Source organism: Podarcis tiliguerta (assembly GCF_965153285.1).
Source record: "Podarcis tiliguerta genome assembly, chromosome: 11".
NCBI lineage: Eukaryota > Metazoa > Chordata > Lepidosauria > Squamata > Lacertidae > Podarcis > Podarcis tiliguerta.
This window is the reverse complement of record NC_139544.1, coordinates 31,918,429-31,934,305: the sequence shown is the minus strand read 5'-3', so window position 1 is coordinate 31,934,305 and position 15,877 is coordinate 31,918,429. Positions and strand designations below refer to the sequence as shown.

Sequence of the window (15,877 nt, the reverse complement as noted above, 5' to 3'; positions counted from 1 at the left end):
ATGCAACACTTATACTCTATTCAAGTGATTCCCCTATAACCCCCTGCACCCACCTAAACATGCTCCAGAGGCTCCCCAACCTCGCAGGAAAGATTTAGGGAGCAAAGCTGCAGAGGGCCATAGCTCAGTGGTAGATCATCTGCCTTGCATGCCAAAGGTCCCAGGTTCAATCCCTGGCTTCTCCAGGTAGGGCTGAGAAAGACCCATGCCTGAAAGCCTGGAAAGCTGATGTCGGCTAGTATGGACAATGCTGAGCTAGAAGGACCAGTGATCTGACTTAGGGCCCATTCTGTTGACAGGCACCTTCTCAGCAAATGGACAACATTAGATACCATTGTTGGTATAGCCGCTTACACACACACACGCACACACACACACAGAGAAAGGTTTCAGTGAAGTTTTAATATGAATGCCAATCATAAAAAACAAAAAAGTAACAAATAAATAAATCAATAAATATAGGCCAAACTCTTGAAAGGTAACATAGCTGACAGTTATCAGTTGGAATTAATGAACAGTAGGAAGTGAGCTACAATCAAGCTGTCAAAAGTCTCTCCAGGGAAGTTCAAAAATATCCTGGATTGAAGATGTTCAAAGTTAACTTCAAAGCAAAATAAAGAAAAACAAAGAAAAACAAACAAAAATCCTCAACAAAAATCCATCATGACCAAAACCTAAATTAAATGTTTGTATTTTATATATATATATCTTTTACAATTCTCAGTGGCAGTATTTTAAGGATTCTTAGACTATAGTCAGAAAATCTTGGTTTAACTGAGGTAGATGTAATCAGTATTCATCGATTTGCATAATTGGCATGACAGATTTCAATTATATAATTATTGTAAATATATGCAATGATACAATTAGGAGTTGTAATTACAATGCATAACTACATAATTAGGTGTTATGACATGGTAAACCCTTGTGAAGAAAGTGGGAGACCTCACTATATTTTGTAGGAAGAATGTTGTGCTATGATTAGGATATCACATTTTAATAGGAACTCTGCAATACCAATTTATGTTTATAGCTCACAAATGAATGATAAAAATTAGGGAAATGGTGCCAAAGTGCTTGGGAGATATGTAGTTAGCTCCCTCAACAGGGGTCTTTCAGTATTCTACAGTTTATTAAACAACCTGTCCAGCATAGAATTTGCACACCATAACATATCTTAAGAGTGAAGGGTAGTTAAATGTAGCCTGAAAAGGGAAGTGATTCCCATGAAAGATTTTACACTGCATTATAAAGCTTGGCTTGAATACGGAACTTTGCTCCGGCCAACAGAAGCAAAGGAGGCAAATTTGCCAACTCCCCTCCCTCTCTGGAGGGGGCTCCAGAGGAGTTTCCCAATTTTGGAAGGGTTGAGAGACCCCCAAGAACTGTGGGGCAACTGCAAAGGAAAGGGTGAATTGCTTAAAATCATCTCCTCCTTTCCACAACTGGTTCAAAAGTCTTTCATGGATAGAAGAAGCCCTTCCATTTGTAAAAGTAAATGGGTAAATAGGTAAAATCTATCTTCACTATACAAGGTATCGAGTTAAGTATTAGCAATAAAGAAGACTAGAAACAATGATCATAAACCCTCCCTGCTGTTTAGAAATGGGGAGGAATTTTCCCATATGACCTTTGAGCATTAAATTGAGATCTCATTGAATTGAGATCATGACTAAGGCTGTGTACCCATTACCAGTTTAAAATAGCTAGGTTGTTCTTTAACTCAGTAGAAGGAAAATGCATCAAAACACAGTATTTCAGAAGAAATGACAGAATAGGTGTTGATTGCATACAGTGCTTCCCCAACCAGTGGTTGGAGTTTGCTGGATGAAGATTAAATGGCAGCGTATATGCAGCCCGCATTGTGATGCAAGCTATGGCTTCACAATTGCCCATATAAGTGGTGGATAGAAGGTATCATGAATTAGACATGAATCTGAGACCTACAAAACTGAGCCAACCATTTGTGGAGTAACCTCTTTCCAATTATACTGAAGGAAGAGCAAAGCCTAAGCATTTTCTTTCATCTGTAATGCTTACACCTTCATTATGGGTCTCATTCAGAAATGCTTCTCAAATACTATATCTCCCCCTATGTATTTTGGAGTTCCAGTCTTCTTTCTGAAGTAAAACCAAGGGAAACGTGCAATTTAATTCTGCAATTCCATTTTCAGTTCCCAAATTTTCTGTGCTGCAGATGCAGGAACAGCCTTCCTCATCTTCTTCACCTTGGCAGCTCCTGCAGCTTCCCCCCAAGGCTCAGTGAACTGGGTGGAGAGGGAAGGGCTAATCCCTGAAAATTAGGTGGAGGCAACATGCATGAGAGGCATTCCCACAGGTGGAGCTTGTCTCTACCTGACCTCCTTCCTCAGTCCCACATGCCATAGCCACTTCATTCATCAGGGTTCCTGGAACCATAGAGGAACACCTTTCATCAGCCCTATTAAACATGTATATATCTGAATCAAACCCATTGCAAATGAATGACTAAATAAATAAACCACCACCCAATACTGTTAAAACCACAAACAAACAAACCCATGCACCTTGATGTAATGGTACACATTTTATTCAAGGCTTTTCTGTTTTGTTTTGGTTTTTTTGCTTTTGCATTCTATCAGTGCACTCATTTATTATGTGATTTTTATCTTTTCATTGGTCACTCTACACCTATGGAGTTTTGTCCCCCAGGAAAATGTATAGAAGAGGAATTTAAAGAACTTTAATTAACTGCTTGGTTTTAAGGAAATGTAACATAGTTTTAATTGCATGCTTATATTATTGTGTTATTATTATTATTCATAATGATTCCATTGTACTCCACATGAGAGAACTTATGTGCCCTGAAAGACATTTTGGGAATCATTTAATAAACCAATATTTTGCCTTCTTTTCATCAGCAAAGAACTCAAAGCGGGATAATGCAATGAAGGCACAAATACACTGAAAGCAAACCTCACAGAAAGCTCTGTTTCTGGAATTGATTATAAAAAGTCTCTTCTTAAAATTGAATTCAGAAAGAGTGGAAATGGAAGACAGAGTAAACAGGAAGCAATAAAGAATGGCACGGAGAAAATCCCTTGATGCTAGCCTGGCTTAGTTGCATAATGGCAAGAGATTTGGGATGAGAGCAGCTTTGAACGAAGCATTACAGAAGATAGGCATCAAGCAAAGCTCTGACTGGAAGACACGCCACAGCCATTTTTAAACCATCTTCATTTAAATACTTTACAACAGAAAGAGTGGAGTTTAAATTCATACATAGTAATTTGTACTTACTGTGTTGGCAGTTCCTTCCCATAAATTCGCCAGGACACTCACATGAATAGTTAGCTACCAAATCTGTACAAATGCCACCATTCTTGCAGGGTTCAGCTTCACATTCGTTCACATCTGTGGAGAATGCCCAGTGACAATATGAGACAGATATTCAATGTAACATTTGCATTTTACACAATAAGAAAGTCAGACACTTTGTGAGATTGTGTACGGTAAGTACGGGTTGCAAACATATTTTCACTGAAGAATGCAATAAAGCATAAACTATTTTAACACTGTTGAAACTCTTATACCTTTCCCTCCCTTTCAAATACACAATTAAGGACCAACCAATAATATCTCTCCCTCCCTCCCTCCCTCTCTCTCTCTCTCTCTCTATATATATATATATGATGCAATGTATTCAATTTAAGACACTTTAACACCTCTGTTAGTTTCAGTGGAAGACAGCTATATGATCAACCCACTTTCATTGAAACTGATGTGACATAAAAGAGCATTATGAGATTTGGACATAAGCCATAACTGGAACAGAAGAATGCATAATTGATGGCTGCAGAAACTTAGACACTATACTTTGTCCCACAGTATCAAGATATGGCAATAGATGTAGCTGTTTCAACCCTGTTGAATGTTTTGATCCATTGGCTGCATTTTTATTGTATTTCCAAAATGAAGACCATAATGTTTTAAATAAGAAATGGAGCCAGTCCTTTACTATCTCCTGTCCTTCACTTAAAATTGATAGAAATTGATCCATTGGACTGCACACAGCTCTGAAAAGTACTGTAAAGCTATTTCTTCAGTGTCTACTCTAGAAAAGTTGCAATTCAGTCAATATCACCTTCACAGTAGGCCCTTACTCTGTGGGAAATGATATCTACTTCAGGGCAGAAGTTGTCAGCTATATGGAAAATTCTAAAAGGGGTCAACGTAGCTCTTCCTCTCTATAAAGGTCACATGGTATGAAGTCCTTCAAAGGTGACAGCTTTCAACATGGAATAACATGAGGACCCATTCCTATGAATGAAACATTGTCTGAAGCAAACCGCCCCCCCCCCCCGTCTACTAGAATTGGATCTTGCCTGAAGAGAGTGAATATTGGCTGAAAATTAAAACATTCTCAACGATATGGAGATAGTTAATACCCCCCCCCCTTTTAATTACCTTTAATATATACTGGGATAGGCTTCTTAGTAATGCCATTAACTTATTTCCCATGTAATTTCACACTTTAAAAGTATGCTTCCAGGGAAATAATTCCCATCATTTTTATTGAACCTGATTACCAAAAGTGACTGTATGTATAACCAGTACTTTGACAGATTGTATTATTATTACCAGTAGTAGTAGTGTTGTTGAAAAAACAATTTGAAAGGTCATATGAAAGAAAGTTAAAAATCATTAGAGGAATAGTTCAAAATTACTAGAACATTTCAGTCTACAGACAGAATAAGCACTTTTCCAAGAGAACATGGTTTTCTTGTGCAAGTAAAATTTGCAACCAGGTGCTGGTCACGTTATTTAAAAAGTATTCTATGTTACAGGTAACAGGAAGGAACAGAATCCAGGCAAATACTACCTGTCAAAGTTGTACAGTATGATCCAAATGATCTCTGTGCAAAAGTGGTTATAAGCTGTACCCTAAGGGTTTCTGCACACTTACCTTTCACCTGCTCTTTCCGGGCAAGGTCTATAAGTTAAAGCGCCATTTTCATTAGAAAACCTGTGCCTGGAAAGAGCAGGGCAAAAGTGTGGCTAAGCCCTTATCTGAGAGAGTCCCATTGCACATGGTGGGACTCGCTTCCCAGTATACATGCGCAAGAGTGTGCTGCAATTTTCTCTAATAGCATATACTAGTTGTTTTGCAGGAGCATATATTGGGTTAAAAAACAAAAACAAAATTAAACTCTGAAAACTTCATGAAAGTTGTTGGTTATATTTCTTGTGCACAAACTGGCCTGTCAGTACAAGAAAGGTTCACACAGAATACATTTGGAGATGCCTTAATGCCGAAGGTAAACTCAATTCCGGCAAGATTATAAAGCCATCATCCTTTAGCAAATATCATTTTAAATCCCCTTGTGTATAATAGATGCTTAGCTACATTTCAAACCAGCAAAATTCTCTGACAAACCTTTTATTAAAAGAAAGGAAAAAGCTTAAATTTGTTTTCCCCCCCAAAAAAACCTTTTAATTCCAATAAAGACCTCTTTCTGAACAAGGACAGACATAAGAATGTCTCATTGTGAAAGCCCTCATGTTTATAGGACTGCCCTCAGATGATAATGTGAGTGGATTCAATAAGTCTGTTTCCTAAATGCTAAAGTCTTGTGGGAAATGAGATCACAACAGCAGTTAAGCTACCTTCAGAAGCAATATACATATGAACACCAGATTCATCCAACTGACCCATTCCTACAGAAGTGCCGAGATAAACAGCAGGGGTGTTCAGTTGTTTTCATGTTCTGCTTGTAAGCTTCCCAGGAGCATCTGACTACCTTCTGTTAAAAATGGAATGTTGGACGAAGTGGACCTTTTATTCTGATTACTTCTGAAAATGGCAATTTATCATCATAAGGTAATCAAAAGGAAAGTGAAACAAGCTCAACACTGAGAAAGAAAGGTTGGGGATAGTGGGGTGGAACCAGCCAAACCATACAATCTAAGCCATCTGCTCAGTCCAAAGGGCTGCATTAAAAATACATCATGGGGTAATTTGCATATTTTTATTTAGCAGCAATGACGAGCATGACTGATTGGCATAATCTGGTGGACATGCATTTCTTCTATCATGCTGTTTCTGGTTAGAAGTTTCAGTATCTTTTTAATTGCTTGATGATTAAGCCAAGAATTCAGAGCAACTATTCTTTATAATAGCTACATGGGTAACGGTTAAAATTCCACATGGCAACTTCTACGCATGGTAGGTGTAGCCTGGATTGTAACCAGGATTGTTTGCCTCACATGGGCAGTTTTATGTCATGGTGTGGTTGAACATACCATGCATTTGTTTCAACTGGCCTCCACAGGAACACAAGAAGCTGCCTTCTACCAGGTCAATTTGCCCATTTAGTCCAGTTTTGTCTGCTCTAACTGGCAACAGCTTTCCAGGATCTCAGCTCAAGGAAAGTGCTTTCACCCTGGTGGAGGTACCAGATATTGAGAATGTGACCCCTTGAATGCAAAGCCTATGTTCTACCACTTAGCTATAATCAATCCCAGCAGGACTCGTGTGATATGTACACCGGCGCCAAGCTTGCACTTCCCTTTCACCAATAACTGGGTGGCTCATATGCAAGAGTCCAGCTGAAATGCAAGATGAAGCAGCTTTTCAACTATCACTTGAATTTCAATAACAGAAATGGCAGAAAGTTGAAATACTTTCCCCATATTTAAATATAATAGCTTTGCCAAATTATGTGCAGCTGAATCAGATTTCTTTTTTCTTCAGATAAACTAGGCTCAGTCTCTCTTTTATTTTGTCTTAAATTAGTCTCTGTTTTCCTCTACTGATACAGTGTTGCATACTGTGTCATGACACAGACATTAAGGTTACCAGCAACCTCCAAATTTAGAAGTCAAGACATTTCATGAGAATCAAATGGCCAATAGGTCATTTTCAAAAAGCTGTCTGAATGTGAAGGGTCTCCTGGAGAGACAAAAAAGAGCAACAAACATTTCCTTCTCTCTGAAGTTCTGGGGAGGAAAGGGAGAGATTGTGCTGATTCAATATAAAATGACTTTTTCACTCTTTATTTCAAAGGAAGAAAACAAGCCACTTTTTGAAAGAGAACTGGAGAAAAACTTATACTTTCTAAGAAATTGAGGGAAACGGATAATGGAGAAAAATAAAATACGCTCAGGGCTCAGATAATAGCTTTTGCTTGTTTGAATAAATAATCTGGAGAAAAACTGAAAATATTTACATAAGTTACACACTTTATGATAAGTGTGCTGTACTGAGTGATAAAAATGAGAATTAGCATATAAACCAGCATTTGGTCTATTGTGTGAGCCTTTCTCCAAGCAAACCCCTATTGGTGGAAATAACAATTTCTTCCTTTAACTGAGGATTGCTATATAATGCTGATTTTGGAGAATTATTTACTTAAGCTTGAAGCGTTTAAAGGCGCTACCGTCAGAATGTGAAGTATACAAAACCCAGAAGTTCCTGAATTCATGTAGTGCTACATTGTTAGAATTGGAACTGGACCTCATACAGCTGGAGTCTAATTTCTGCACAGCTACTCTGGGTGGCCCTGGGCAAGTAAATTACTATTTCTCAGATTTGCTTTCCTTTTTACAATGGTATCATGACGAGTGAGGAGGGAAATAAATTAACTTTATGCACATTTCCCTGAGCGCCTTGGAAGATGATTGGGATACAAATGCAACAGTGAATTACCTCAGCAGATATATGGATGATGCAAACAAAAAACAAATATACAATTCTTGTCAAAATTGTACGGCTGATATTCATTATCTAAAAAGATTTGTTGATGCTGTTATGTTTGATTTCATGAAAACATCCTAATTTTAGTCCATATTTATTGGCTTTGTTCAGATGCGTGGTGATCCCCTCACCTGCTGATCATAGGGCCCAAAGTGGTTGATACTGGGAGAGTTATTTCTTTAGGTATTTGGATCCCTAGCCATTTAGGGCTTTGTATGCTGGTATTAACACCTTGAACTGGGTTTGACAGCTCACTGGCAACCAGTGCAGAACTTTCAGTGACACATGGTCCTATCAGGCTGCCCCACTCAGCAACCTAATAGCCACATTCTGCTTTAGGTGTAGCCTTTAGACCAGGGGTCGGCAAAGTTTTTGTGGCTTGGGCCAGTTCACCGTCCTGCAGACATTGTGGTGGGCTGGAGTGCACGCACGCACGCACGCACACACACAGACACACAAACAAACGCTATTTACAGCGCTCCTTCCAGCTTGGAGGAAGCGTGTGCAGCTTCCCACTGGCTGCAGGAGCTTCCTGCAGCCAATGGGAAGCCGGCCAGTGTCGTGGAAGGCGGTGCCCACTCTGCTCCACACCGGTTTAGCACGGCACACGGGAGCCAACTGGGTGGGTGGCAGGGATCCATGGAACGGTTAAATGACCCCCATGGGCTGCTTGTGTTGCTGACCCCTGCTTTAGACCATCTTCAAGGGTGGCCCCATACAAAACACAATACGCTAGCACAATAAATTATAAAAAAGTAAGGTAAAGGGACCCCTGACCATTAGGTCCAGTCGTGGCTGACTCTGGGGCGCTCATCTCGCTTTATTGGCCGAGGGAGCCGGTATACAGCTTCCGGGTCATGTGGCCAGCATGACTAAGCTGTTTCTGGCAAACCAGAGCAGCACACGGAAACACCGTTTACCTTCCCACCAGAGTGGTACCTATTTATCTACTTGCACTTTGATGTGCTTTCGAACTGCTAGGTTGGCAGGAGCAGGGACCAAGCAACGGGAGCTCACCCCATCACGGGGATTCAAACCGCCGACCTTCTGATTGGCAAGTCCTAGGCTCTGTGGTTTAGTAAGAGCTATTTGCCAGGGGAAAGGACTACCTTGTAAGGTGGTGAACTCTCCTTCAATGAAGGTTTTTCAACAGAGGTTGGATGCCATCTGTTAGGGATTATTTAGCTGTGATTCCTGCATTGCAGGACAACCCTAGACAACCCTTGGAGTCCATTCTAATGCTAAACTTCTATGATCAATGAGAAACCTTTTTTTAAAGAAACTGAACTAATTCTAAGTTGCCATTGCAACACAGTTTGGGGTTTTTTAAAGCATATAAAACTGCATTAAAATGTGCATATTAAATACATATTTAGATTTTCAAGCTGATTTTTACATATTTATAGACTAATGCAGAAAGAGACAATGAAAAGAGATCTGTTTGTCTACCTCTAAATGCATGTCATGTCTTGCTTACTTGTTGTTTTGGGGCCAGATAATATTTTCAAAGACTTTGTTCTTTTGGAATGGTGAGGCAACAGAGTCTACAAGTTAATTGCATCTTTTTTAAAAAATAGAACACTGGGATCATCCATTATATCACTTGTCATTTGCTTGAATCAATATGATGTATAATAAACTGTAATTGATCTAGTGACTGAAAAATGTCAATGAATATTTATAGGAAAACTGTGTATATCCTGGGAATGTGGGCTTGGGAGAGCACATCTTTTTTAAAAAAAAATCTGTCCTGCCATGTGATACACCAAATCTTTGTGACACAATGCATGTGGAAGGTGCTGAGAGATTGCTCAGATGGTTGTGAGTTGCCCACAACTCACTTCCATAAAGCAGTGTGCTAAACACATGCCTGGTAGACCTTTGCCTTGGTATTGGATGTTAGCATCACATTCTCCCATACCTACATTGCTGTAGCTGCCTTGCAAATAAGCTTGTCCAGCTCAGCATCAATAGAGAAGCTGCTGTTCTGCTGAAGCTGATGTAGGAAGCAAAGGGGCATTACCATAGAGGAAATCACTTACAAACTTGGAAGATAGGCAGGTGAATGGTTGTGGCTTCTGTTAACAGGTCCTGTGACAATGTTGCCAGTGTGGATTTAGGTACAGAGTTGGCATTTGGACTTGTTGCAGGTCTGGCCCTTGTATTTGGGGTTCTGTTATGTGGTGTGTTATTGATGGTGAGTAGTTGCTTTAGGTTAGGAACTGTAGATAAGCAAGAGCAGGCCTACCATCTTGGACTGCCTGTGTGAGAATAGTATCATTGTCCTAGATGGGGTATAGCTCACTGATGATTCATGAACCACTTGGAGGTTTTTTCTCCAATCAAGCACTATATAACTTTTATTAAATAAATAAATGAACTAGGAGCTACTGTATGCCAATTCCACTTAAACAGTTGAGGAAAATTGGCAATGTGGTTAGAGTGATGGACTTGTACTGGGAGAGACCTGCATTTGACATTCCCTCTCACAGGGTGATCCTAGGCCTTACAAGGTTTTATTGTGAACCAAACAATGGGGTGGACCCACATATGTCTTCCTGAGCTCCTTGGAGGAATCATGGGGTACAAAATGTGAGGAATAAAATTCTGGGAAGCAGAGAATTGTACAGTTGCAAGATAGCCTTTAATGAGGTGGTTAAGCAGTCTTGTTTTGAAAGCCTAGGAATCCTTTAATACCTCAGGATGTGTCTAGAACAATGCATCTGTTACACAAGGTCTGATAATGGTAGAAATCAGCATGGCTTCTCATCTGCACACTTTGTTTCACAGCTCAGTGCTAAATTATATCACATTATTAGCAACTGCATTCGAGGCATCTGGGATTTCTTTCCCACCCATACTAATTGCAGTTCAATTTATGACCCCTCACAGTGGCATAGAGAATATGTGCCTATTGGTATCACCAATGAAGCATCAGGAGCTTTTGAGGGATATTGAAACATTAATAATAAGCCACAGCTGTCAAGCTCAGCATATGAATTCAGTAAAAATTAATAGTGATATGCTCTGCAATTTACATATTAATTGTGTACATGATCCAGTACATGAACCAAATGTCAGGGAATCACAGAAATATTCATTTTGAGATTCGTTGGCATGCTTTTGTCAGTGTTGTGTGATAGGTTTTCTAATTATCTAGTTTAATTGATTTGGTTGGATAATATTAGATATTACAATTTGAGATAAACTAAATTACAGGTCGACACTCAGCAATCTGAATTCCAGAAGAAGCCACTTGCTTTGGAATGAGGTCACTCAGCTTCTGCACACAGCATAAGTTTCAGCAGAGCACATACCTGAATTCCAATGAGTTCACAGACAAGGAAGCAAGGAGGAGATATTTTATAAGCCTATATAAATTTGTTAGCAACGAATTGGACAAAAACATGCACCACTCTGGAGAATGTGTTTAATCAACTAGATTACTCTCTGTTGATGCATTTAGGAAAGGAGTTCAGCTTTCTAAAATGCTACAAATATAGCCTGAAGTTCATTTATTTACATTTTGGATACATTTATATTAGATAAATGAAATTTCTTGTTAGTAGCTGACAGAGAGTAGTGGTATCCAATCAAAGCATAATCACTCCATTAGTCAAGGTAATGTTTGCTGGAATGTTTCAACTGAAAAAACAAAGGAACCCAAGAATGACTGGGGTGCAGTACTTTACAATATTGATTATAGCTTAAATTTTGCACCTACAGTGTCAGTGTGTTATCATAGTTCCTCTTTAAGTACAGTATTGATTTTCTAAATACCAGTCTACAGTAAGAGATAGTGCAGATATTCTCCTAGTTGAAAAAAATGGTGTTGTGTGATATTTGCTTCTGAAAAAGGTATTACGCATATTCTTAAGAAATTGGGGGTGGGGGAGGCAAAAATAAAGAATCATTGGTAATAAAAATGGTACTGTACATGTTCACTTTGAAGTTACTACAGGAATGCCTAGCTCCCCTTTGCTCTGACAACTCTATTTCTATAAGATTCTTTTAAAATTAAGAATATACAGTGGGTCGTTTTTGTTTTTGTTTTAAATACAATCCTGACAGTTGTGAGAAACTATGGTTGTGTGAAAAGCTAAATCAGCAATTCCCATAATTGACCAACACATTATATTTGTCCATTTGTACACACTGTGGTTTTCCAGTTTACTGATGATTTGTTGGCAATGAAATGGGTAAGAGAAAACTAGTTGCAAGAGAAGCAGACCCGTTATGAATCTGACTGAACACAGCTAGAGTCCACTTTCACATTTATTCTGTGGCAATGCTGGCAGTGATAAAAGGCTAATTTCTCTACATCAAGGTCCACAGTAGTTCGGGAGCAGCTTAGACAAGATCCTTGTATCAGGAAGCTTGTTCAAAGATGTACTTGAGCTTTGCCCATCCAGACTAGCAACCGGAGGAGGACTAGCTGATTGTGTGGTGGAAATCTTGAATTCTCCTTAAGGGTTCTATTCTGCCCTGTCTACAAATGGCAATAGTTTGTCTTTTAAAGCAGCAATCTTTAGATTCTGCTGTATTGAAGAATCATAAGTCAGTGCCCGATATTCCATTTTTTAATATGATGCTTAAGCATTTATTGGTGACCCAATTCAAAGAATCCCAAATGAAACTGATTAACTAGACAGATTTCAGCCTGGATTCAGGCCTTGTTTTGAAACAACTGAGGTGTAGTGTTGCTGCTAAAATCTTAACAAGGGCAAGAATCTGGGATCATGTGACCCCATAAACGTATCAGCAGCACTGGCTACCAATCCAAGGGCTATCACATATAGAGCCCTAAACAGCTTGTGACCAGACTACTTGAAGCCCCAAACACCTTTTACGCTTACATGTTTGTCAGCTGTTTTGCCTCTCTTGCATGTGCTACTGTCTTAGGAGACAGGTTGGTGGCAACATACAAGAAGACTTTTTCTGTGGTGGCACCTCATATGTAGACCCGCCCACCTCAGGAGGTTACCGTATTTTTCGCTCTATAAGACGCACCAGACCACAAGACGCACCTAGTTTTTGGAGGAGGAAAACAAGAAAAAAAAAATTCTGAATCTCAGAAGCCAGAACAGCAAGACGGATCGCTGCGCAGTGAAAGCAGCAATCCCTCTTGCTGTTCTGGCTTCTGGGATAGCTGCGCAGCCTGCATTCGCTCCATAAGATGCACACACATTTCCCCTTACTTTTTAGGAGGGAAAAAGTGAGTCTTATAGAGCAAAAAATACGGTAGGTTCTCTTTTTCTTTTCCACTTCTAGCAACTGACAATTTCCCCTTTTAAATATGTTTTTGAATCTTGTTGGTTAATGCATTGATTGTTAGTGCTGTCCTGTGTTTTTTTTTGTTTTTGGCTGCTTTTGGCTTTATTAACTTGGATTTTTATGATTGAGTTACTATTGCTTTTATATTTAGTTTTTAATTACAAGCTTCTTTGAAAGACTTATTTGTATAGGGGATAGCCAGGTATAAAACTTTTCACATTTTAAAAATGCGCATTGATCATCTCAATATATGGTTTATTCACCAGGTGTCACTGGACTTGTTTAATCCTGGTGGAGTCAGTGGTTTCCACATGTCTATGCCATTCTTGCTGAGAGACAAAGCTGGGTTCATGTTTGCTTCTTGCTGCTGTGTTGTCTAAGTCTGGAATGAGAAATCTGTAGACCCCCAAACGTTGCTAGACTACAACCCCCATCATCCCTGACCATTGGCCATGCTGTCTGAGGTTGGTAGGAGCTGTAGTATAATATCTGATGGGCCACATGTCCTCCATCCCTGCTCTAAGCCTTCCATGATGGAGAAGACCTAGCATTGCTCACATGGAGAAAACAAGCATTAAAAGTCCTTCATCTTTTTAATCCCAAAATCATGAGAAAAGGTGGTGGTGGTAGAAGTCTAATTCATAATTTAATAGATATTTTCCCAAGTAGTTATAACAAATTGTAGGTAAAATGAATGCTGTGCCTTTAGCCTAAATGTTAGAAGCCCATTGCTTTTAAATCCAGTGTGTTCATTAATAAAGCCCTCAGGAAAGTCTTCCTATTGAATTAAATAACATGACTAAGAGCACCTGTCTCAGGCTGGTATTAAAATGGGTTGAAAGAGCGAATATAGGGGAAAACCTATTAGCATAAATATCTGCTTTTTACAACCCTTTTCATCTCCAGCTATCATTAACCAAATGAACTGCTGACAACATCAAGACGAAACCACGAGCCCTACGGCAAATCCGGCCACATTCCACTTTTCTGACACCCAATTCAGCTCATCTTTATTTTATGACAAGGAATCAAGTTCTTCTCACTGTGTGTGTGTGCTTAAAAAACACATACTATGGAAAAAGAAGAAGAAGAAATCATTAGATCTCTCCCCTCCTCCACCATCCTGAATTCAGAATTGAGCCCTTCTGAACAACTAGGATACAAGTCTGAACGGCCACAAGGTGATGACCAGAATCAGCACTTGGCATCTTTGGACAGCTACCAAGGTTCCAGTGAGTCCTACCAGAGCACTGCTGATGTGTGTTCTGTGGCACCCATTTAAAAATGGTTATAGCCTGGCTGTCTGAGCAGCACTCGGAGCTATGCTAATTCCCTAACTACCCCTGACTAAGCATCAATCTGGGGCATTGTGAGACCTTAAAGTAGTGGCTGCACTGAGCCACATAGTGCTGTTTAGCTTGCCACCGCCCCGTAAGCCCACGAGGTCCATGGATAGAGGAATCCTACCTGTCACTTTTCTTAAAGCTCCTCGGACTGATAGCCAACCTTACCAAAATATATGAAGAAGATCCATCAAAACAGTAATAGTTTTCCAAAGCTGTTGGCTGAAGTCCATAAAATTGTACCAGCACACCTCTTTGTAGGATAGAAGTTGTATTGCCAATGTGTCATTACTTGGTGCACAGGATTCTCTCCACTGCCCCTTTCCCACTGAAATTAGGCTTGAAAGATGAATTAGGTTACAGTGTGTCCTTGTTTAGAGTGTGTGTGGTGCCCACAGCATTTTCTCTGGTTTGCAAAGGTGCCCACAGGCCCCCAAAACTTGGTGACCTCTGAATTGCATTGTAGTTCTAAAGGGGCAGAAGAAGAAAGTATTATATTGAAACTTACTGTGCTGGCAGTGGATCCCATTAAACCCCTCTGGGCATTTGCAAATATAGCCTATGAATGTGTCTCCTCTATAGGCTTCACTAATTTCACATATTCCACCATTATGGCAGGGATTAGGAATGCATGGCCCTGAAAGATAAAAAAGAATGAAAAGAAAATGACACATCAAATATGAATGCAGGAAAGACACTTTGCTACCCTTATTTCACCTAGTCATCAAGTGATAAAGGTTATGCGAAGACACATCTGCACAGGAAGTATTAACCCACTAGCAGGCTAGGGAAATCAGTGCAGTTTTGAAAGGTTCAGTCCATACTGATTCAAAATACTGAACAATTGTATCCAAATATATATGAAAACCTGTTCGTTTATCTCAAGTACCATCCTGCAAAATTTGATTACCATATCTTCAGAGGTATCCAATTGCATAGCAAATAAACAACTTTCCAAAATATATAATATATTAGTAATCATTAGGGCTTTGCATGGCTCTCCCAATCTGATTCAGAGCTTGATCTGGTGCTTTGGAGTGGCCCCAATTCAACCCAGGATGATGCAGACTGAATGCGGGGGAGGGGGGGCACAATGCATGAAGCCTGCCTGTGTCTCATTCTTCCCCCTGTACCCACGGCTGCCTCTGTCTGGGGAGACAATGGAAGAATATGAACTTTCAGTGGTAAAGTCAAACCATTGGAGAGTCACAGTGCTGGCTGTGACCCTAAAGACTGATACAGGAAAGGCTTGACTTTTGCTAAATCCCAGATTGACTCAGTTTGGCTTGGGATCCAGCTCCAGTAATCATTGTTGTTTACAAGAGAGCCAAATAGTGTAGTTTTCCTTTCTGAATAACACATGAAAAGGTTGAAAAGAATGGATTTAATCACCACCACCATACAAATTTCATCATCAGACAAATGGGCATTGATACCACAGAGACCACTGAATTCCGAGTACCTTTTTAATTACGATACGATAATCTTTATTGTCATTGTCCCATACAGAACAACGAAATTGAAA

At 39.7% G+C, this 15,877-nt stretch overlaps 1 protein-coding gene across 1 annotated transcript in view; it reads right to left on the bottom strand.

Annotated features, from left to right (window-relative positions):
• EDIL3 (EGF like repeats and discoidin domains 3) overlaps positions 1-15,877 on the bottom strand; it is a 222,075-nt gene that overhangs the window by 84,833 nt on the left and 121,365 nt on the right. Inside the window, exons 4-5 of the mRNA XM_083404115.1 lie at positions 14,861-14,989; positions 3,280-3,393 (exon numbers count right to left, since the gene is read on the bottom strand). Of these exons, the coding sequence (XP_083260241.1) occupies positions 3,280-3,393; positions 14,861-14,989 (243 nt within the window). The remainder of the gene's footprint in view (positions 1-3,279; positions 3,394-14,860; positions 14,990-15,877) is intronic.